The sequence below is a fragment of the Leptidea sinapis genome, chromosome 23, assembly GCF_905404315.1.
Source record: "Leptidea sinapis chromosome 23, ilLepSina1.1, whole genome shotgun sequence".
Lineage (NCBI taxonomy): Eukaryota > Metazoa > Arthropoda > Insecta > Lepidoptera > Pieridae > Leptidea > Leptidea sinapis.
The window spans coordinates 1,942,442-1,965,049 of record NC_066287.1 but is presented as its reverse complement, the minus strand read 5'-3'; the positions used below and the strand labels follow the sequence as shown (position 1 = coordinate 1,965,049).

The window sequence follows — 22,608 nt, the reverse complement described above, 5'->3', positions numbered from 1 at the left end:
TATTTTACAATATTAGTCGAATGTCCCCATAGGTCTTTTGTATTTTTTAGGTTAATTAATTTGAAGATTTTTATTATATAATATATAGTAATATAGTAATGATATATAATAATATAGTAATATATAATATTATCTTAAACCGGCATATTGTGGCTGAGTTCATACTGAGAGATGGTGTAATTATTAAAGTAAAGAAAAAAGATATGATAATAGACACTTTAATAACAGCTTGCTTAATACAATAATAAATAATAAATTTGAAACAGTAATTTCATTCACTTATATAGTAACGTACAGTGTTACTTCCCTGTTTTAACGGCTTCTTGATACCGCTCTGTTTTCTTCTGTTTCATCAGTTGAATATGTTATGTTTATTCAATATCTAAATTAGCGCCATTTTTCCATTTCCGCAACGAGATAGGCACTTCGTTGATGTTGATATTTTCAACTTTATCAAACGGATAATGTGTGTAGTTTTGGAAGAAAACAGGGCATTCAGTTCTGTAGCCACAGTTGAACTTTTCGAGAGTAGCAATATCGGCTTCATCTATATTAAAATCGAATATTGAAGCGTTCTCAATTATACGACTCGGCGTCAGTGATTTTGGTATTGTTGCGATACCACGCTGATACTGAAAATAAACATAATATATAAATACTCAGGTATTAATAATTAATTGTACATCTATATCGACAAATAAGTTTATTTCTTCAGTTCTTATTCTATTTAGTTCATTTAGTGCATCACTATTACAAGGTTCCTATACCAGTGGCAGTTCCTTTGCACAGGATGCCGTAGATTATGGGTACAACAACGGCGCCTATTTCTACCGCGAAGCAGTTATGTGTAAATATTACTGTGTTTCGGTCTGAAGGGCGCCGGAGCTAGTGAAATTACTGGGCAAATGAGACTTAACATCTTATGTCTCAAAGGGACGAGCGCAATTGTAGTGCCGCTCAGATTTTTTTTAATTTATTAATAATCCTGAGCACTGCATTGTAAAGGGCATGTCGTATCTTTTTCCATCAGCTGAACGTACTGCTCGTCTCATCCCCATTCGTCAGTAATGCTTACACATTACTGCTTCATGGCAGAAATAGGCGCCGTTGTGGTACAAATAAACTTGTCGGCATCCTGTGCAAAGGACTTCTATCCATCTAATATATAAAATTCTCGTGTCGCGGTGTTTGTAGTTAAACTGCTTCGAAAAGGCTTGACCGATTCTCATGAAATTTTAAGTGCATATTGGGTAGGTCTGAGAATAGGTATCTTCCACCTCATAGTATAGGTACTATATTTAATAGTCGAACGCTATCGTTTGTTACCCTTATTGAGAGTATTGAAAATAAATATGTAATCCGTCATTTTGTGGCAGCGATATACTTGTCACAAGAGCTGTGAAATTAAAAATAAAAACAATTCTAGATACTAGGCGAGGCTTTAAGGGAAGTGTTATCGATGAGCGTACGTGATACTGTATGGGGTATTTTTAGTGGTAAACACGCATTGATATGATAAATAGGATCTGTTTAGTGGTACACAGGTATTATCACAGGATAATAAATAAATCATTGTATTTGTTCGATGTAGTAACTACATGGGGCACACTAAAAGTTTTGCACTTCTAGCTAATTGGAACTATTTGTAATTCGAATTTTATATTTTTTGAAACGTTGCAACCTTCTTAGTAATAGTAAAAACAATTGGGGGGAAATCATTAGTCAATTGTTTTTTATCACACATAAAAGTTCTAAGTACGCAACGAAAACGGAATTAAGTTGGAAAGATTTTAGAGCGATGATTTTTTATGATTTTAAAAGTTCTCTCTCTCCGCAATACTGTGCCCGTCTTCAAAATGCTTTTGGGAGAGAAGCTCCGTGAAGCGATGGTTTCCTGAATTTGAGAGAGGTCGGGTTTCTTTACATAACGAATTTCGTAAAGGGCGGCCTTCAACTGCTGTCAACGAAAATAGTGTCTACTGTTAAGCGGCGAATTGAAGAAAACCCGCGGATTACCTATGAGACAATTCGAGGACTATTGGGGATTGGTATGAGCCAAATTCAGAAAATTTTACACGAAGAATTGAAAGTTTGGAAACTTTGTTGTCGTTGGATCCCCCATGAACTGACAGCGGAGCAGAATCAGGCTCGTGTGGAATGGTGCTCACAGATGTTAATGAAGTACGACCACGGAGATTCTAATGCTGTGACATTGTCACAGGAGACGAAACGAGTATTTATTGTTTTGAACCCGAAGACAAAAAACCAGGTTTATATTTGCACGAATAAGATTTTATGACAATTGTTGGATTGTCAGTGTCAAATAAAATGATAACAGTTACTTAAGAAATGTATGTTCAAGCGAATTTCGACCTACTTGTTTATTATGATTGAACGATAGTAAATGTAACATATTTTACATGTAAAAATTTATTTATATATATATATCATATCTCAGACACCAGGGCAAATACGTAGGCCACAGCACAGAATGTTTGCTCTCCAAAACTCAACGTTTAATGATGTAGATATGTTTTCGTATTCCTCTAAAATTTACAAATTCAGAATAAAACAAACCTTGGCACAAACAGTAAATTCGAAATCACCAAATTTCTTCTAAATTGTAACAACGTCTACAATGAGCATTATGTTAGATTTATTTATTATTTTCTATAATTTTAGGATCTTCATTTTTGTTAACTGGTTGTTTGCTACTAAGTGTAATTTAAGTGTAAATTTAAATATTAAGTGTACTTAGTGAAACTGTTTAAGGAGACATCCTTTTGTCATTATTTCTAATTTTACAATATCTATTTTACGTTTAAGCATGTATCTGTATTTGTTTCCAAATAAATATATAACTATCAAAATACTACATCATCATCATCATCATCATCAGCCGGAAGACGTCCACTGCTGGACAAAGGCCTCCACCAATAAAATTCCACAACGATCGGTCCTGTGCTGCCCTCATCCAACGTATTCCTGCGATCTTGACCAGATCGTCGGTACAGATGACAAGATTGTGGGGGCCTACCAACACTGCGCCTTCCAGTACGTCGTCGCCATTCGAGGACTTTACTGCCTAAATAAATAAAATACTACATGACTTACCAAAAATCTCAAGGCAATTTGTGAAGCCGTTTTCCCATACTTTTTTGACATTTCGTGCATAATAGGGCTGTCCCATCTAGGTTCTGGTGTGCCGGGCGACGTTCTAGAAGATATCATGGAACCAAACGATGTGTATGAGACGACAAGAACATCATTCTCTTGACAATACTTCACCAAGTCATCTTCTAGAAGATTGAGGTTGACCTGTAATCATTAATTGAATATACACCATTTAAAACTATACAATTTTTTATTTTTAAAGTGATATCTCACACTACTGGGATTAATTAAATTAAATTTATAATCAAAATTTATGAACGATGCGTGACTCAAACCCGCGACCTCTCGGGTTCAGTCCGAGCGCTCTTCCAAACGAACCAGCCGTTCGAGTGAGTTCGTAAATCTTGGTACGTCCCGTTCAACTCTCAGGTTCCATGGTGGCTCCATCTACAGGATCTACTTTACAGTTGATAACCTGCTCAACCCCAATAATTGCATTAGGAATTGACTTGAGATGTTGCTCTTTCAAATCTAAACAATTTGTAATTCTTAAAGTGATATCAGTCGAAGCGAACAGAACAGAGGTCGCGGGTTTAAGTCCCGCATCGATCATATACTTTGGTAACAAATTTAAATGAATGTTTAATAGTTTAACATAATCATAAAAACATCTAAGAATTGTAAATAATTGTAATATTGATATTTATAACCAATGATATTATATTTTTATATATCATTGTATATAACCAAACTACTAATGAACGGCTTTGAACGGGCGTTGGACAAGTTAGCCTGAGTGTGTAGGCTTGCGGCTACTAGATTACTTACAGGTTGTTCCTAAGTAATATGAAGAATAATATATATATACTAGCTACCCCGACAGATGTTCTTCTGTATATAATAAAATAAATACTGTTTTATAGAAATTTGCCAATAATATTTCAAAACATCAACAATTATTATTTCGTAATAAACGCTCCTTGTTGCTATAATGAAATTGTTTCACAGCGGAACTGTCAAAGCGTCACTAAATTCTCTCATAGAAAATATGTCCATACAAAACAAATACTAAAAATAAAAGTAATTATGGGTAATCGAAATAAAAACTAATCTCTCAAGTTGGACCAAACTGCACTCCATGAAGTAATCCCCATTTAAATTCGTTCATTAGTTTAGGAGTCCGTCGCGGACAAACAACGTGTCACGTAATTTACATATATTAAGATATATATTATAGGGAATAATGTATTTTTAATTAGTTTTGGAATTATTACGGTTATTTTAATGCTCTAAAAATATACAATAAAAAAATACAATCCATACTTTAGTGGCATCAACTGATAAAATAATCATAAGGAAAAAAAATCATGAAAGAAAAACGAGTAAACATAAACTTACAAATTAAGTAATTAGACAGATATTTTGCTATTTTAAGACAATTGGGCGGACGGACAGCGGGATCTTAATGGGTGTGAGAGAGAGGGAGAGAGAAAGAGAGAGCGCACAGAGCTGAGAACTGCTCGAATTGTCGCAGATCCAGAGCTCTGCGAACGGCTAGAGGCATTGCGACGGGACCTCGCTTCGTTGTGTGTCTTCTACCGCATTTATCACGGGGAGTGTTCCGAAAAGCTGTTCGACCTGATTCCTACAGCCGAATTCCATCTTCGCACGACACGCCACAAATTAGAATATCATCTCCACTATGTGGATGTCTGGTATTCCTCTACAGTGCGATTTTCAAGGAACTTTCTTCCACATGCAAACAAACTATGGAATGAGCTTCCTTGTGCTGTGTTTCTAGGACGAAACGACGTGTGTACCTTCAAAAGGCTGACAACACTCCTGTGCTTCCTATATTACCGTGGTGACCCGTACGCTCCTTTGCCCTCCTCTTCCATTAATAAAGGTTCCTCTTGGTTACTTTTATAGTTTAGGATGACGTCATCCTAGAAAAAGTATTATTTCCGACTTAAAACATATTGTAACAACTGGTAGCCCATATTCTCCTTTCATCACTATCCAAGATCAATAACTTACTTGTATCTGGTTCGAAGTTGGTTTAACAGAACAGTTGGCAAGCAAGCGTTTCATCTGATCAAGGTTAAAGTTGGAGACCCCGATGTATCTTGTCAAGCCCTTCTTCAGAACAGCCTCTAAGCCGCGATACGTCTCCAGATAATCTATTTTCTCGTCGACGCCTTCTTCCTAGAAAATAGTGAAGTTTTTATGCAAGACCTCTACTTTCCTCAGTCACCCGTGAACATGTTGACCCTAAAGTCAACAAAATTTTGACATAAATCACCATCTAAATGTGTGGCGTTGGCTAACAGTCTCCAAAAAGAGCACGTACACCTTTTTTAAGGCAGGCAACGCTCCTGTAATTCCTCTGGTGCTGCAAGAAAATGTGTTTGGCTGTAATAACTAAACATCTCGTGACTCGTACGCTTCGATAAAAAAAGTAATGTTAATTTAATAAATATTTAACAGAAAATGCAATAGTCATCACACCTGTATTAACAATTAAAAATGGTATTTTATCAAAACATAGTATTATTGTATCAATAATTAGGTCTAAGGTTTGAGAGGACAATGTTTAGGGCCAGATAAGATTTTCAAGATCAGATTTGAAATCTATAAGACCTCAAGAAGTAAAAAATGGCGCAGAAGTTGTTGGGCTCCACTGTACGTCTTTTTACCCTGTAAAACTAACCTCAAAATACAAACAAAACCTTAAGAGCATACGGCAACAATGTACCTACATGGAATTTGGGTCTTTTTGTCGCTAAGAAAAACAATCTCTGAATATAATTATTATAACCATAAAATGATCGCCAAAGACTAATCTGTTACAAGAAGATTGGTGGCCGACATAAACGGGAAGGCAGCTGAACCTGAGAACATGCCATTTTTAAGAAATCTCTATAAGAAGCATTAACTAAATTTCCCATGGAAACCTAAAATATATTCTTCTCCAAGTCAACAAGTGTTTAGAATTATTCTCCAGTAACATTATGCATGTTTTCTTTATTCTGGTCCTCTCACACTGCCATATTCCATATATCTAATACACAAATAAAATTTGAAAAACAAAGTTTTAAGAACGATGCGGGACTGGAACCCACGACCTCTGGCGTTCCGTGCCAGTGCTCTAACCAACTGAGCTGATCGTTCGAGTAACGTATCGTCATAAAATCTTATATGCTTTGTTCAACTCTCAAGTTGGGTTCTCAGGTGCGTTCGAGTCCCGCATCGTTCATGAAATGTTGTTTTTAAAATTTTATTTGTGTATTAATCCTAGATATGAGGGTTATCACTTTAAAACATAACAAATGGTTTACATATATCTAATATCTATTAGTTTGAAAGGCAAAGGTCGTAGGTTTAAAGATCAAACTCAAATGTTCCATAAACAATAATTTTCTCTACTTATCCGGATGTTCTTGACCTATCAAATGATAATGAAATGTATATTATCTAAATAGAATTAGGGAAATAATAATATACTTAATTTAATATTATTTTCAAAAAACAAAACAGTTAAAAACTAAAGCAGCCTAAAGGCGTTTAAAATATTGACCGCTGAATTTTGGACGTTCAACATCACTGACCTGCATAAATACCACTGGACAGGCTGTTCCATATGTTTGCCAGCAAACTTTTTGTACCTATTTGAAGCGCCTCTTGCGAGAGTCCAGAGAACTAATTTTGACATATATAGACATATAATACAAATGGCTGCGAAGGAACGTACAATAGTCTGAAGTATTTTTCATTTTGAATAATTAATTTCGTTCGTTTTCCGTATAATTTATACTTCAAGAATCAACGTTATAAAGAACACAATTTTTTTTGTTAACAGTTTCCCACCATCTATCGATGTTTGCTGAGGTTGTCATCACTAGTTTTAGTACCGGAGACTCTCGCTACATGGCCAACAGCGCCAAAATGGCGAATATCAAACAGGCACAAAAGCACATTGACAGCCGCCAGTCCAGTGGTATATAGTAGAGGTCAGTGTTCAACATATTTGATCGCGTTCAAGGGCTGTCACTGTTGGTATCGTAATAGAAACATTGACATTTAACCATTTTGATTTTGTTCATACTTATGAATGATAGTTTTGACAGGTATTTGATAAATTCTATTGTTTACTAGCTGACCCTAATTATTTTTAGAGTTAGACCGTATCTTATTGGACATTTCAAATTTGACTTTTTCTAAAATAAACGTAATCGAAGTTATTCTTTATTACATCAGCTACCTGTCAATAAAAGTCCCGTCAAAATCGGTCCAGTCATTTCAGAGAACAAACAGACAGATAGACAAATATTGTAAAAAAAAATATATTTTTATGTATGTACTACATGTATATATTATATACATGTAGTAAAAAACGGTTATTTCAATATTTCGAACACTCCAATTTTATTTATATGTATAGATGACGTCATGTAAACTCAGTTTATGTCGACACGCACAAAAGGTATCAGTGAAATCGCTGTGTGTTTAATCGAGATCAAGACTAGCATTCGAACTTGTTTACGTAAAACTGAGTTTTAATTAACTTAGTTTGAAGTGTGAAATAGCGGCTTAATGAAATCAGTATTGAATCTTGAAACTCGTTTACAAGCGATAAGATTAGTTCAAATGTTTTACATACATAAGCTTTTAATGCCTACTACTCGGCTAAGTCGAGTTAGTAAGTCTTTTGTGGGGCGATGCATATGCTTTTACAACAAGATCCCAGAAAATGTTCAAAACAAAAGTATTACGTTATTCAAAAGAATTGTTAAAAAACGTTTGTGTGGTAAAGGTTAGTATAACATAAATGACTTTCTAAATGATACCACAAATTGGGAATGGAGCGACCGCCCTCAGGCTATTAAATAATAAGTTTAATTGTACAATTACATTGTAAACATATTTTTTGATGAAAAAAAAAGCCCGCTGAGTTTGTTGCGTCTGGTCTTCTCAGGCCTGAGGCATTCATTTTGGAATGGGTGGTAGTTTTTTTGACTTTCAATAAGTGATGTCACATCCTATTTTGAATAAAAATATTTGAATTTGAATCTATTTGCGTTCTACTTGAATGGTGAAATCGGGGGTAGATACTTAAGATAAATTTAAATATGCTTACAGATATCGCCATAGGCCAATGGATGAGCACTTGGTCGAGATATTGCAATCCCATCCGTTTCAAGGACGCGCGCACTGACGCTTCAACATCTTCTGGTCTGTGGTTGTGTTGCCATACCTGAAAATTTGTGTTCTAATAATGTGCATTTCATTATGGAAGTTGGTAATAATTTAATGAGATGGATTGGCTACCATTAAGGAACTCCTCCACTTCTTGATATGAGATATATGTATAATAAACCATTTGATATGGGTTACCACAAAAACACACTTGGCCTATGGGGCCCAGAGTACCGTATACGAGCCTCAATAGGGTTACTGGAAAGCCTAGCTCTCCCACGCGGAATAGTTGGCAGCATTCTTGGTAAACTTTCCCGTAATGATAGTTTTAATTTCATCTAATCATTTAGTAAGTAAAAGTACTTATCTGCCAGTTGATTACCATCCTTTGCAGGATGCCGGTTAGATTATGGGTACCACAACGGTGCCTTTTTCTGCCGTTAAGGCAGCAATGTATAAAGATTATTGTGTTTCGGTCTGAAGGGCGCCGTAGTTAGTGAAATTACTGGGCAAATGAGACTTAACATCTTATGTCTCAAGGTGACGAGCGCAATAATTGTAGTGCTCAGACTTTTTGGGCTCACGTTTTCAAAGAATCCTGAGCGGCACTACATTGCAGGGCGTATCAATTGCCATCAACTCAACGTCGTGCTCGTCTCGTCCCTTACTGTCATAAAAAAATGCAAATTAAATTTGTTAACATCATTTATGAACGATACGGGGCGCGGGTTCGAGTCGAGTTAATTCCAGAAGTGAGAGATACACTTTAAAATATCAAATTGTTTGGATTTGAAAGAGCGACATCTCAAGTCAATTTCCTAATATGAAATTATTGGGGTTGAGCAGGTTATATCAACTGGAAAGTAGATCCTGTAGATTGAACCACAACCTGAGAGTTGAACAAAAACATACCAAGATTTACGGTCGAAGCATCAGTCAAAAGGTTGCCTCAGCTGATAAGAGAGCTCGGAAGGTTCATAAATTTTGTTCACAAATTTAATTTGTAAAACCTAAGACATTAAGAAAAAACACCATTCAACTAGTCTCACGTAAACAGGCTAATAATAAGAAATATATATACCTTTGTTGTTATAAAAAGATCTTCCCTTTTAACAACACCCTCTTCTATCTTTTTTCTCACAGCGTATCCCACTTCTGGTTCAACCCGATAGAGATGTGCCGTGTCGATGTGTCGATAGCCGACATCGATAGCGTACATTACCGCTTCCAACATTTTAGGTGCATCTTTTATTTTGAATTCCAGCTGAAATGTGATGTTTTATCATCATGTTTACCCTTTAAAATGCTTCGTACTATTGACAAAATTGAATCGTGTCCCACCTAAATGTCATTTCCTCTAGTCATTATGACAAAACAAGTAGGTCGAAATTCGCTTGAACATACATTTCCTAAGTTATCTAACTGTTATCATTTGATGAGACACTAACAATCCACTAATTGTCATATAATATTTTTCATGCAAAAATAAATCTGTTTTTTTTTTGTATTTTAAAAGAATTATCAGCAAAGTGGTTATCAATTATGCCGTAGGGTAGGTAAAGATTACATTACAAATCAAATTCAAATATTTTTATTAAAAATCGCTTATTGAACGTCAAATACTACCAAAATAGACTGATTTTTTTTTTTTAAATATGGATATGGAAAACGGGATAACTTTATCAACTCAAAGCAACTTATTCAATTATACAGTAGTGGCAGTTTCAATCTCATGAAATGGGCCAGCAATTCTTCAGAGCTGATGGCACGGGTACCCGAATCTCAGCGCACTGCTATAGCATTTAGGATGATAACAATATTAAAATCCTCGGGCTGCAATGGCTGCCTGTAAGTGACACCTTCACTTTTACAACTGTTTTTTTGTGTTTTATTGTCAGTTACTGCCCGCTTATTCGACATTCTTAGTTTAGTCGCTCCGTTAATATTATATGCTAAATTACTTATTCAGGAGTTGTGGCTAGAGCAAACAGGTTGCGATGAAGATGTTCCTCAGGATAAAGTAATCCGTGATTACCAGTATAACATTTACAAGTTCCTCGCCACTTAGGTGTAGCTGAAGGATGCATAGCGCATATAGTAGGATTCGGTGATGCAATTTTAAAAGCATATGCTTTACCCATATGGGTGTGGCATATATGTTGGGGTGTGGCATAGCTGTTTAATTCACCCACAAATTCTATCAGATCAAAAATGACTAAAAACTGGTTTAATGTGTTTCCCTAACTGTTAATATAAACATAATTGAACTTAGTGTTTAAATTCTCTTTGAACATAATAAATGTAACAATTAACATATTTTATATAATACTTGTATAAAAAAAAGATGTACCTTATTATGCTATGTGTTATTAGAAACAATATGCGAAAACTATTAAATGGTGTAAAATGTTCACACTATTGTATAGTAATTAAGTTATTGTAACACTGTAAGTTTTCCAAAAAAAAAAAGTGCACGTGACTTGCCCTAATGGAGATGTATAATTAACTCTGGCTTGCTCTAAGTCAAAGGTAGCTTCACTTAAAGCCACTAATTCGTTCGCAGGGAAACTGTTTAAATGCCCTGTCGTAAATCTGTGTCCTCTTGCAACTCAATAGTTTATACTTCATTGTTATTAACTTTAGTATTATTTAGATTTTTTTTATACTAGTATTTACATACGTCATTGCTTAATAATTTAATCTGCACATTCTTTGATTCATACGTCTCAATTTATTTTTGAAATCCTCAAGATTTTCAAGCCGGGGAGTATGGATGCGCCACAATTATTTCTTTTCTTGTAATTTAGTTATGGCAATTTATAGCGCCGACGCTTTCTTCTAGATATAGAAATACCATAGACAACAGACTCATTGTCATCTGAGACGTTAACATAATGACAGTTCTCTTGCGCCGCCTAATAATGTAACCAAATAATTGTCACCGAGCAACAAAGTTTACACGCAAAATCGCAATAGGTAACTCTATACAAATTATTTAAGTTTTCTTTAAGACTGACTCAGTCTCGTGCCAGATTTTGGCGAGACAACACGTCCTGAGGATGCCTCGTGTAGGGGCGAAACACGTGTCGAATTGTTTTAAAGACAAATATTGGCGGAATTAACACTAAAGAAAACTTAAATAATTTGTATAGTTATGGATTTCCGCAAAGTAACGCCTTATTCAATAAAAAAAAGGTAACTCTACTTTTGACTTTATGACTGTTGACGAAAATTCTACTCTTATGGCTATAAAAGAGCTCAAGTCGAACGCTATGGGTATTGATGACATTTCCCTAGACATGCTGCTCCTCACGCTATCACAGACTTTAACCATACTAACACACATTATTAACACTTCTTTCAAAACTAATACTTTTCCCGACCTTTGGCGACATGCCTTGATTCGTCCTCTGCCAAAAAATGACCTACCACGCAATTTTTCCGACCTAAGACCAATTAGTATACTTCCCTGTCCTTCAAAAATTATAGAAAAAATTGTGCATAAGCAATTGATGAGTTACTTAGAAGCTCAAAATATACTACCAGATCACCAATCCGGTTTCAGAAAACAGCGAAGCACAACTACGGCCCTCATTGACGTAGTAGATAATATTTTGGCAGCGCAAGAGGAGAAAAAAGTAACAATTTTAATACTTCTTGATTTTTCACGTGCTTTTGAAACTTTAAATATAAATCTCCTACTTTCCAAGCTAGCGTACTAAGGTTTTAGTGAAAATAGTATTAAGTGGTTTGAAAGCTATCTCACTAATAGAACACAGACGGTCTCAGTGATAGATGAGCAGGGTAACACAAAATTTTCAGAACGTGACACTATAACGAGGGGAGTTCCTCAGGGCTCTATTTTAGGGCCTCTTATTTTTATTATATATATTGCAGACATAATTAAAAAAATTAAACGCTGCAATTATCAAATCTACGCTGATGATATACAGCTATATTTTTCTTTTTCGCCACACGAAGCCCAACAGGCAATAGATATTATAAATGCTGATCTTCATGAAATATTCATGTGGTCTGAAAAAAACTCACTGATTTTAAACCCGAATAAAACAAAATTTATGATCTTCGGCAATTGTAACGGCTTAGAGTTAATTAATGAATTCAATGTAAGACTACTCATTAATGATAAGGATATCGAACGCGTACAAGAAGTTCGCAATCTTGGGTTGATAATGGATGAATCTTTAAGATTTGAGAAGCATATAAATAAAGTCATTTCCAACAGTTTTTATAGATTAAAAGTTTTGTACCAAATTAGACCATTTATAACCACAGAATTGCGCATACGTCTTTGTGAGGCTCTTGTTCTATCCAAGTTTAACTATACCGATACAGTGTATGGTCCGAGGCTGCTTGGCAGAACAAGAAAGTCAATACAAAGAGTACAAAATGCATGTGCTCGTTTTTGCTGGGACATACCGGCCCGACAACACATTTCTCCATACCTCAAAGAAGCAAATATTTTAAATATGGATGCTCGTAGACGACTTCATTTAGCCACGCTTCTTTTTGGTATTATTAAGACAAAAACGCCAAAATATTTATATAGTAAATTGGAATGGCTAGGTCAGCGCAGCCAGTTAAATTTTGAAACAAGGTTCGCATTCAATGTCCTGTCAGTCCCACTCCATCATTCCGCCTCTTTTAGAGGAAGTTTTAGGTACAGTGCCACCAAGTGCTGGAATGATATACCACCACCGTTTCGCAATCTGAAGACTGTTGGAACTTTCCAGAAAAAAGTTAAAAATCTCATCCTTACGTCTATTTAAATTATTAAGTATCTGCTTACAAATTATGTGCATAAGTCCTACATTATAAGATTTATCTTATTAATAATACATAATGGGATCGAAGTTTTAGTTTGTTTCTGCAAATATTTCTAAAATTGCTGTTATTTTAATATTTATGTATGTATGTATATTTATGTAATATTCTGAACAAGTAGAAGCTAATTTCAAATTATCATCTTTAAAAATAATATGATGGAACCTTTAATAAAACTAAATTTATTTTTTAACATTAATAGTTACTCAATGGGTCACCTGGGGGCTGCTGAAAATCAGCGCTGTGTTGGTATTATTCCAATGCAGCATGACGCTGAGTCAGTTCCTTTTGATAACAATGACTGCTACACAGTACTTTTAAATTAAGATAATCACTATAATATTATGCATACATTTGTTTCATTTTTTTTTATCATTTGTATATTTTTATGCTAAGTATAAGTTTTTAATTATTATTTTTTTACCTCTAAGTCTTTTTTAGTTGTATTATTCTGTGTGGTTTGTGTTTGTAATTAATAAAGTTTTCATTCATTCATTCATTCATTCATTCATTCAATATACGCATAAATATTCGCTTAATAAATAAGTAAATTGATACTTAATCAGTGATCAACGCATCGTTAAGCTCTCGGTGTAAAGCAAAAATATTATTTTTCTTACACACGCCGAGAGGAAGTAACATGCACGCATCTTAACACCAGGAGTTCCTAGAGGACTAGCGGGGGCCCCCAGCTGCAGACCGTCGCGCCTCGGAATCTCAGGAACGTCGGCTTATTATTTGGCCATACCTGATTTTCAATTTTAATAATAATTCTATTTTTTTAACTCACGCGCTAATTCACAATTTTAAGCCGTATGAATCAATATCAGGTTAATGACCTACTCGTGCCAACAGGTGTGCATTAAATTATCAGACATTTCACGTAAATTTTCTTATTTCTCATGTTGTGTCGACCCCATTTTGACACGCAAGTTACAAAATATACAATATTTTTCCGCAATACAAAGTTAAAGTATTAAGTACTTATAACGCATTAATTAATATTTCATTTGTATAACAATTGAGTTGCACATAATTGTATTTTAATTTAAATTAAGTGTAGTTTAACTATCGCACTTGCTTTCAAGTTTTCCATCAAAATATCAAAATTTAAATTAAAATTAATTGAATCTAAAAGACAGGCTATTTATGAACAAATAAGTTCACTTTATAATAGAACCAAATGGTTAAGTACAGCAGATACAAGGAGTAAACAGGAATTTGTAATTAAATGAAATAATATTGACATTCTTTATGAACAATACAATAAATGATGTGACTCTTATAATCTAATATTATATATTGGAAGAAAACCCAGATTGTAAAAATAAATTATAAAGCTTAGACTTCGTTTGAAGATGTATATTGTGCAGTGAAATACTTATATAATTATGTTTTCCCACGCACGCTATAATACACCGTGTTTTCACGGTTACGGATCAAACTCTGATCGGACGTAGTGCGAAAGCGCTCTTAGTCTATGACCAAAATATTATTATAATCCGTTATTGAAATGCCAAAGACAGGATATGGAATAAAATATCATTTGGATCGTAAATTAAGGATTGCGAAGAAGATCGTATATGAATAAAACCTAAAAGTTCCATAATATCATTGACTTAAGCAAATCTTACTTTCTCGTCTAAGCCGAGCCAAGTCCCAAAACCAACTGCTGGTATTTCTTCACCGCTTTTCAATTTGAATGTTGGAATTTTCACCTGCACCTGAAAGTATCCAATTATTATTTTTTAATTATAAATAGGTGTTTAAAAAATTTTATTGAACGTCTAAAACAACCACTCATTGGAAGATTTATGCTTCAGACCTGAAAAGAACTGGCGCATGAAATTCAGCGGGCTTTTTTTTCTAAATTAAATTTTGTTACAATAAAGTATTATTTAAATAGTCTGAGGGCGGTCACTCCATTCCTAACTAATATCTAACTAATTATCCTAACCTTTACCACATAAGCATCTTTTAACCTTTCTTTTGAATTTCATAACATCATCAGAATCAAAGCACTATCTCTGTTCGTATGGGTATTATATAGAACGGGTAGGTATGGACTAAGGTATTAAACAATCGAAAAAAATATTGGGTTAAGAAATAATATGATGAAAAAATTCTAAAAAACTACCTCGTTTTGATATAAATATTGAGATTTAAAACATATTCTGTAATAATTAAAATACAGTGACAGGCTATGATGATAGGATGAATGACGTCACGGCTCAACAACCATCACTGCATCGCTAGGGCTGCCAAATTTTTTAAGACCGAATATAAGCAGTAGGGTTGGCCTACTTGAGGCGTTACTCATGTGACGTTATGTCATAATCGACCGCGATGACACTTATGAGCGCTTTACAGTCTATAACGTCAATCACTTTACAGTGATTGACGTTATAGACCGGGTCGATAATTTTTGAAACCAAAAAAAATAATAATAGTAAGATGAAACACATTGGCAAGGGAAGAGAACATAACACAAAAAAAATGAAATGAAAAATAAATTACGGTTGATTTGATATACAACTTTTGTTTTTACACTTTTTTTTTTTTTTGATTTTATGGCCTGGTAACGTTTTTACACTGCTTTATGGTTATTTATTTTTATCTTTGTCAAAAAAGATTTTTTACCTTTTTAAATGCCAAACACTTTTATATGGAAGACGTGTTTAATTTTTGAAAGAGACATCCAAATAATGTATTTCCCAAGCCTATTGTTTTTTAACTATCATAAACTACCCCGCCAACTAATTTTTTTTATTGGAATAAGAGACAGAAGGAATAGAAGACCTAATGTTTGGCCAATTGCCAATAATAGTGTAGGTATATTTGATATGTATACCTACTTATTCGAATTCAAATATATTTTAAATCTTTCACATCAAAATCTAACACAATTTTCATTTGCTCATGGTGCTAACATTATAATTATATGTAATAAGTTGTCTTGCTATTTCATATAAACTTATTGCTACCAATTAGGTAGCTACGTGGTGTCAGAGCCCAGTATATGTACCTACCTATACAAAGATTGTTTAACTCATCATACTTTTTGAAATTGAATACGAGTGAAGGGTCATTCGCAAACAATACTACCTAGTACTACCTACCTAGCTTATATTTTCTTCCACAATATTTAATCGGTTAGCCGTTTCTGATTAACCCACACCCAACAAACAGACGCATAATTCTAAAAACTGGTCTTGGTCTCGGTTACCTACATAATATTAAGAATTTAATTCCGAGTTCATATTATTACAACTTTTTCCGTTGGTAATAAATGAATTCTCCGATTATTCCTGTCATCTCTAACTTCTCGAAGTGTGTTGCAGCAAACTAAGTTGTTTTAATGTAATATTATTTTATAAATTACAACATAAATTAATTTTCCTTACAAAAAAGACAATTTTTACTAAATACATATTTGTAAATTTAAAAATATGTTGTAAGAAAGTATCGATCCCTACTCTGTGTTTACATTTTATTGATGGCCTTGATAGAAGACGGAGACTGTGTGTGTTAATAATGATATTATGTCGGACTCAATACGTTCCGATTCCTTAGTTTAGCATATCCGCGCTAGATGGCGGTTAACTATAAAAATCAAGTACTACAAGTAAATAAATAAAATATTTTTTTTGTGAAATTTAAATATGTACATAAAAACATGTATCTTGTACACTTTTACTATTTTGTATTATTTGCTTTATCCGCGTTGTATTGTAATTATGACCTTGCGTAGCTATATCCGCTTCATTTTGTGAATACTTGATTGGTACATGAGCTGCTGAGCATTTAGCGTTGGGATCTTCGACATTGAATATTTCCGTTATGATTCGAGGCCTTATTATTTAAAAAATAAAAGAATATATTTAAAAACCACTTACCTTGGCCATTTTTAGGCTAAAAAGTCAATAAAAATTCGAATCCAAAACCACGCGCTTCCCCTACACTATTATTAGTATCAACTATCAAACAAGTGAGAACGAATGAGACGGTAACATGATATTTATAAATTAATAATGGATTGCCAATGAATAGGCGTACAGATACGACACGTTTTATATGTACGATAATTTTTATATATTACTGTTTTGTTATAGTTATGCTTTAGTATGGGAATTAGCATAACGTTTGCGCAAAATTAACTGCTAACTCTTGTGTACCTTTGGGGCCTCATAGCTCGCAGACTCACGGTAATCACAGCTGCTTCCAAAGTCTACTTTGCTTATTGATCCGTAGATTGTCTGTACAGTCTACTGTAGAGACAATCTACGGATGAATGCCCATTGTGTGTGTAACACAAAATGCACACTAAATATTTCGCACAGACGTACAAACTATATAACTGAAAAATTCGTAACTGTTACAAACCTATGTTTGTTCAACTGGTGTGGCCAACCAAGATTTACGCGGGTGATAAAGGTTACTATAAAATAAAACAATATAAAAAACAATACAAATGAAGCGATTGCCCTCAGACTTTTTAATTAATAAATTTCTCAGGTCTGAGGCATATTTATCTTCGAATTCGATATTTCGATGTATTATCAACAAAATTTAAAAGTTGATTCGCGACCGTAATGTCATTTACCTACAGTCATATTATACAAGTAGGTCGAAATTAGCTTGAACATACATTTCCTAAATAACTGTTATCATTTTATTAGACTATTTACTTAATATTTTTCGTGCAAATGTTTTTATGATTTAAAAAAAATTATCGGCAAATTTGGTCGCGAATCAATTTTGTCGATGGTAGGTTCAATAATTGATTTAAAATTCAAATTTCAATTTGATTATTTTCTACCATGTCTTTATAGCGTTTTGTTCTTTGAGATTATATCTCGGGTTACATAACATGTAAATTGGACTTCTATCTTATCAACAACGCTACTTTTTTGGATGTTGGTTTGATAAATATGAAATCAATATTGAACTTTTTTGTTTATATATTACTAGCTGACCCGACAGACGTTGTTCTGTACATAATAAATAAAATACTGTTTTTATGAATTTGTCGATAATTCTTCATAACAACAAGAATTATTTCGTAAATATACTCCCTGTTGTTATAATGAAATTGTTTCACAGCAGAACTGTCAAACCGTGCGTCAATAAATTCTCTCACAGAAAATATGTCCATACAAAACAAATATTGGAAATAAAAATAATTATGGGTGCCAAATCGAAATAAAAAGTACCCCATCTCTCAAGTTGGACTAATCTGCACTCCATTATTAGTAATCCCCATTGAAATCCTTTCATTAGTTTAGGAGTCCATCGCGGACAAACTACGTGTCACGTAATTTATATATATTAAGATTATATTATAGTCGGGACGCCCACTTGCTGTTAGAACTAAAGCTAGCCATAACTCACCGATCTCACACCAACTCTTTCGCGTTAAAGAAGACCAGATGCTTTGTGCTTATTATCGATATACAGGACATGCTCTAAGTCAATTATTATCATAGGTATATCTTCGCCACGGCAGTGCCCCCGCCATGTCGAGCAAAAACAAGCGACATGGCCGTACCATCCATTTCTCAAAGCCTACATCTTCGTAGTGAATTAAACTACAAGCCTGAATTGTAAAGTGCAACCCACTTAACAATATAATTTAATTTTATATTATTAAGTACTTGTGAGATACATTGTGTTTTAATGCGATGGCCAAGTTAATGAAATTAAATGAAATATATTTTTATTGTTCACCATAAAATAATTCAATATAACACAAATCATAATTAAGCTATAGGCGGCCTTATCGCTTAAAAGCGTTTTCTTCCAGGCAACCTGTACTGGCTTAACTGAAATAGTTTTAGTTGATAAGAAGCTTATAGATATAGCTATTAAGGTTAAAGGCGAGTCATCCCGCAAGTAATAAGCACTATTAAGTTCATGTCTATTTCCTTTTAATTAAGATTTCTAATCTCGGAAGCAACGTAATAACTCAGCTGGGTGTACTTAAAGGGTAATATGATTTGTTCAAACATGACAACCCAAAACAGAGAAACAGATGAGGGTTCATACGAAAGAAAAAGATGGTTATAGATCAGAAAAACAACGGCTGTGAAATTGATAAAATAATATTGCAACACCACAGGAAGCACTTCTTCCGTAGTGGCGTAAAAATAGGGTGGCAGGGCTGGCAAAATGCCACGGGCCCCCGACCCAAGAGGGCCCCGGCCCAAGAGGCCGCGAGCTCAAAAATATTTTTTTACATTGTACCTGAGTATTTTATTTGATATGATTTGAGTATATTTTTATAATTTCTGCTTAAAATCCAAAGTGAGACAACAAAAGACTATAATACAATTTCAAGTTAATCGTTAACAAAAATATGTTGATTCATTTTTAGAGATGTACACGTTACCCGTGACGAGTACTTCTACTTATGACCGTCAAAAAACAAAGATGTAATATTTTAAGAATAACTAATAAAGAAAGTGAGTCTTCAACTCAATAACACTAAAAACATTAAACCCTACTAAAGATGGGAAGGACGTTATGATACCGGTTTTGTATTAAAAGTAAGGTTTGTTGAAGCCCAAGAGAGCTTACGAAAACTGTTCTGTTAAATTGCAAATCAGATGAAAGAAATGAAACTATTTCACTCAAAAAGAAGATCGAAACTACATTTTTATTATGTTATTGGTTTTCCATTGCAAGATCCTACTTACTATCGATGCAGCCTCTAAAGCACTTCAGTCTTAAGCCACCGTTCAAATTTAATAAAATGAATGAACATATTTTAATGAGTGATGGACATAATTATAAACCTAAATTTATAAACCAAAATTATAAACTACTAAATTAGAAAATCTATGAAACAAGACAGGTTACGTAACTTGGCTATTCTGTCTATTGAAAATTCTATGGCCCGATTAGACTTTGATGATGTTAGAGACACTTTTGCGGAACAGAAAGCTCGAAATTCTTAAAAAATATCTTATTGAAATTAAATAGTAATTTTTATATCATTGTAAATGTATCCAGATTTCCTCATGTTGTTCCTACACCGAAAAGCTAGCGAATAAATGATGAATGTATTGAGATATTATGTTCTATGGATGAATGTAAAGTCTCCAATACGCATGGGGACTACAGATCATTCCCTCTCGCCTAAAAGAGGAGGCCAATGGCCTTTAGTGGGACATATACAACATGTAATTGAGTACGCTGAAAATCTCGAAGTTTATTAAAATTAAATTGAGTATAACGTGATGATTGTTACTGATAGGGCCGCATCAAAAGTATTTGCCACGGCCCCAGATGGTATTGTTACGCCACTGCTTCTTCCTCTGGTGGACGAGAAGGAAGTCACTCTGGTGACTCTGGGAAGGAAATCTTTCATTCTATTTAAATTCATAATGAAGGTTAAATTAAATTACTAAGCACTTAGAGACGTTGATGTCTAACTTATTAATTTTACAATAATGATCGAATCTATCCAAGTCAGCCTGTAAAGGTGCCTAGATATTTTTGTATCATCGGCATAAAGTAACATGCCATATAATGCCGAAAAAATATGAAGAAATATCATTTAGAAATATAGGTAATAAAAGGGGTCCTAGAAGCGTAACCGTTTATAGCAACAGCTTGTGATCGGTTTGTTATGTAAGATGAAAACCATCGGAACAAATAAAGCTTCTGTGGTCCCAATATTGTGGTGAATGCGGTCAAATTTGATGGTAACAATGTGACGGACTGTGTCCACAAGGAAAGGAAGGAACTCATTTCACACCTTGGATGCAAGTGGAAGAAAGTTTCTTGAAAACCGAAATGTGGAGGAACGCCACATACCCAGATGATTAATCGTTAAACAAAAAAAAAAAATCTTTAGTAAACGTGATTTTTATCTAATTAATTATTATTTATTGTTTAACTTGTTATTAGGTAGTTATTAATTATATGCGTTAAGAATACCTACTTATTATCATGATACTGGCTAAAAGTAAAACGTAGGAGCGTTGTTTTTAATATTCTTAAAAAAAGTGGATAGGTAGGTACTATTTTGGGACTGAAAATCGTTTTCGCTATTTGGAACAAGCGCATATCTTTCTCAAGAGTAGACTGGGTCTACCCCGAAAGATAATGACTAAATGGATCATATTATTATATTTTAAATCAAGGAAATAATTAAACATAAGCGCACGGCATCCGCACTTGTTCGTGTTCGCCATTGCTCGATATAATTTATTGCAATAGTAGTCGTTCAAAAGATAACGAATGACTAAACTGGACTACCTTGATAATAAGCTGCCAGAAATAAACAGTGCAGGCCTTAGCCTGCGCTATTTATTTCTAAGAAGTCTATCTGTGATCTACTCCTTCAATTCCACTTCATAATACCAATCGATCTGGAAGCTAACAGTATGATTTCAAATGAATAAATCCAAATCTATAAACGACAAAGGACTGGATAAACACTCTCCTTTTTTGAAGTCGTTTTAAAATTAAATCTACACAGTTTTCAATTCGCGCCACCTATTAGAGAACACGGTTTTTAACTCATTCGAAATTAAAACAGAGTACGCGCCATCTATTAGTCCTATTAAAAAATACAATGTGTTGACTGATATATTTACAAGTTATGCTATTGCCCGCTAGATGGCACTTGAAAGCAAATGCAAAAGTAGCGCCACCTCGTGAAGTTTTCTTGAACTCAAAGAATTAAAGCTGTCGGCCCTACAAACACGTACATTTGCTATTCGATACTAGGTGGCGCTTACAGGCAAAATAATAGTGTAAATATTAGTATTAACTGCCGTTGCCGTTGTCGCGGGACACGGAAGCGCGCGGTTGTGACTACCGGAGTAAGACGCGTGCAGCTCGGGGCAGCTAAGAGGAGCTGTCAAGTTTGATGTATTCTACACTCTCCAACCGCGAATGGAATTACGCGCACACAAAACAAGGATGATGAAGGTCATATTAATATTCAGACGACATCTGCTATCTACATGGATGGCATCAAGCAAGATCGCCCCTGATGGAACGGTTGATTAGATCCATCTAAGAAGTGCTTTGAGCCTTTTCTAGACAGCTGTAATCCAGCGTCGCATCAGAGGTCACCTTTGAGTGAGCTTGGTTTCCATCCTTGGAATATGTTTAGGCCAGACGGATGTCATCGACGCGTCAACATGTTAGGGAATCAGTTACGAGTCGTCTTTTGGTGTGAAAACTCTTATCGTATTGATGCCTCGAAAATAATCCAAACTTCAAAAAGTAGGCCTTGCTTTACGTGTAGCAGTTTGTCGCTTCATAATTTAAGGGTTAATTTGACTCAATAAAATTAACACTTTAGCGTAGGTTCGGGTTAAAAAAACACTTATTTTAAAAGAAATGCAGATATATAAATTCATTATTATAAAGGAATATACTGCTTAGAGCCTAGCTACTAAGCCTAATAATTCAAATTAAATCATTATACATATAATA

The 22,608-nt window shown here is 34.3% G+C and overlaps 1 protein-coding gene across 1 annotated transcript; it reads right to left on the bottom strand.

The window, feature by feature from the left end:
- Window positions 1-202: 202 nt before the first annotated feature.
- Window positions 203-17,166, bottom strand: LOC126971438 (aldo-keto reductase AKR2E4-like). The gene is made up of 7 exons (XM_050817758.1): window positions 17,052-17,166; window positions 14,790-14,879; window positions 9,392-9,574; window positions 8,252-8,368; window positions 5,152-5,319; window positions 3,115-3,318; window positions 203-632 (listed from the first exon to the last, which is right to left on the bottom strand). Exons 1-7 carry the CDS (start codon window positions 17,058-17,060, stop codon window positions 372-374), a joined length of 1,032 nt encoding a protein of 343 aa, XP_050673715.1. The 5' UTR covers window positions 17,061-17,166; the 3' UTR covers window positions 203-371.
- Between the last annotated feature and the right edge of the window lie 5,442 nt (window positions 17,167-22,608).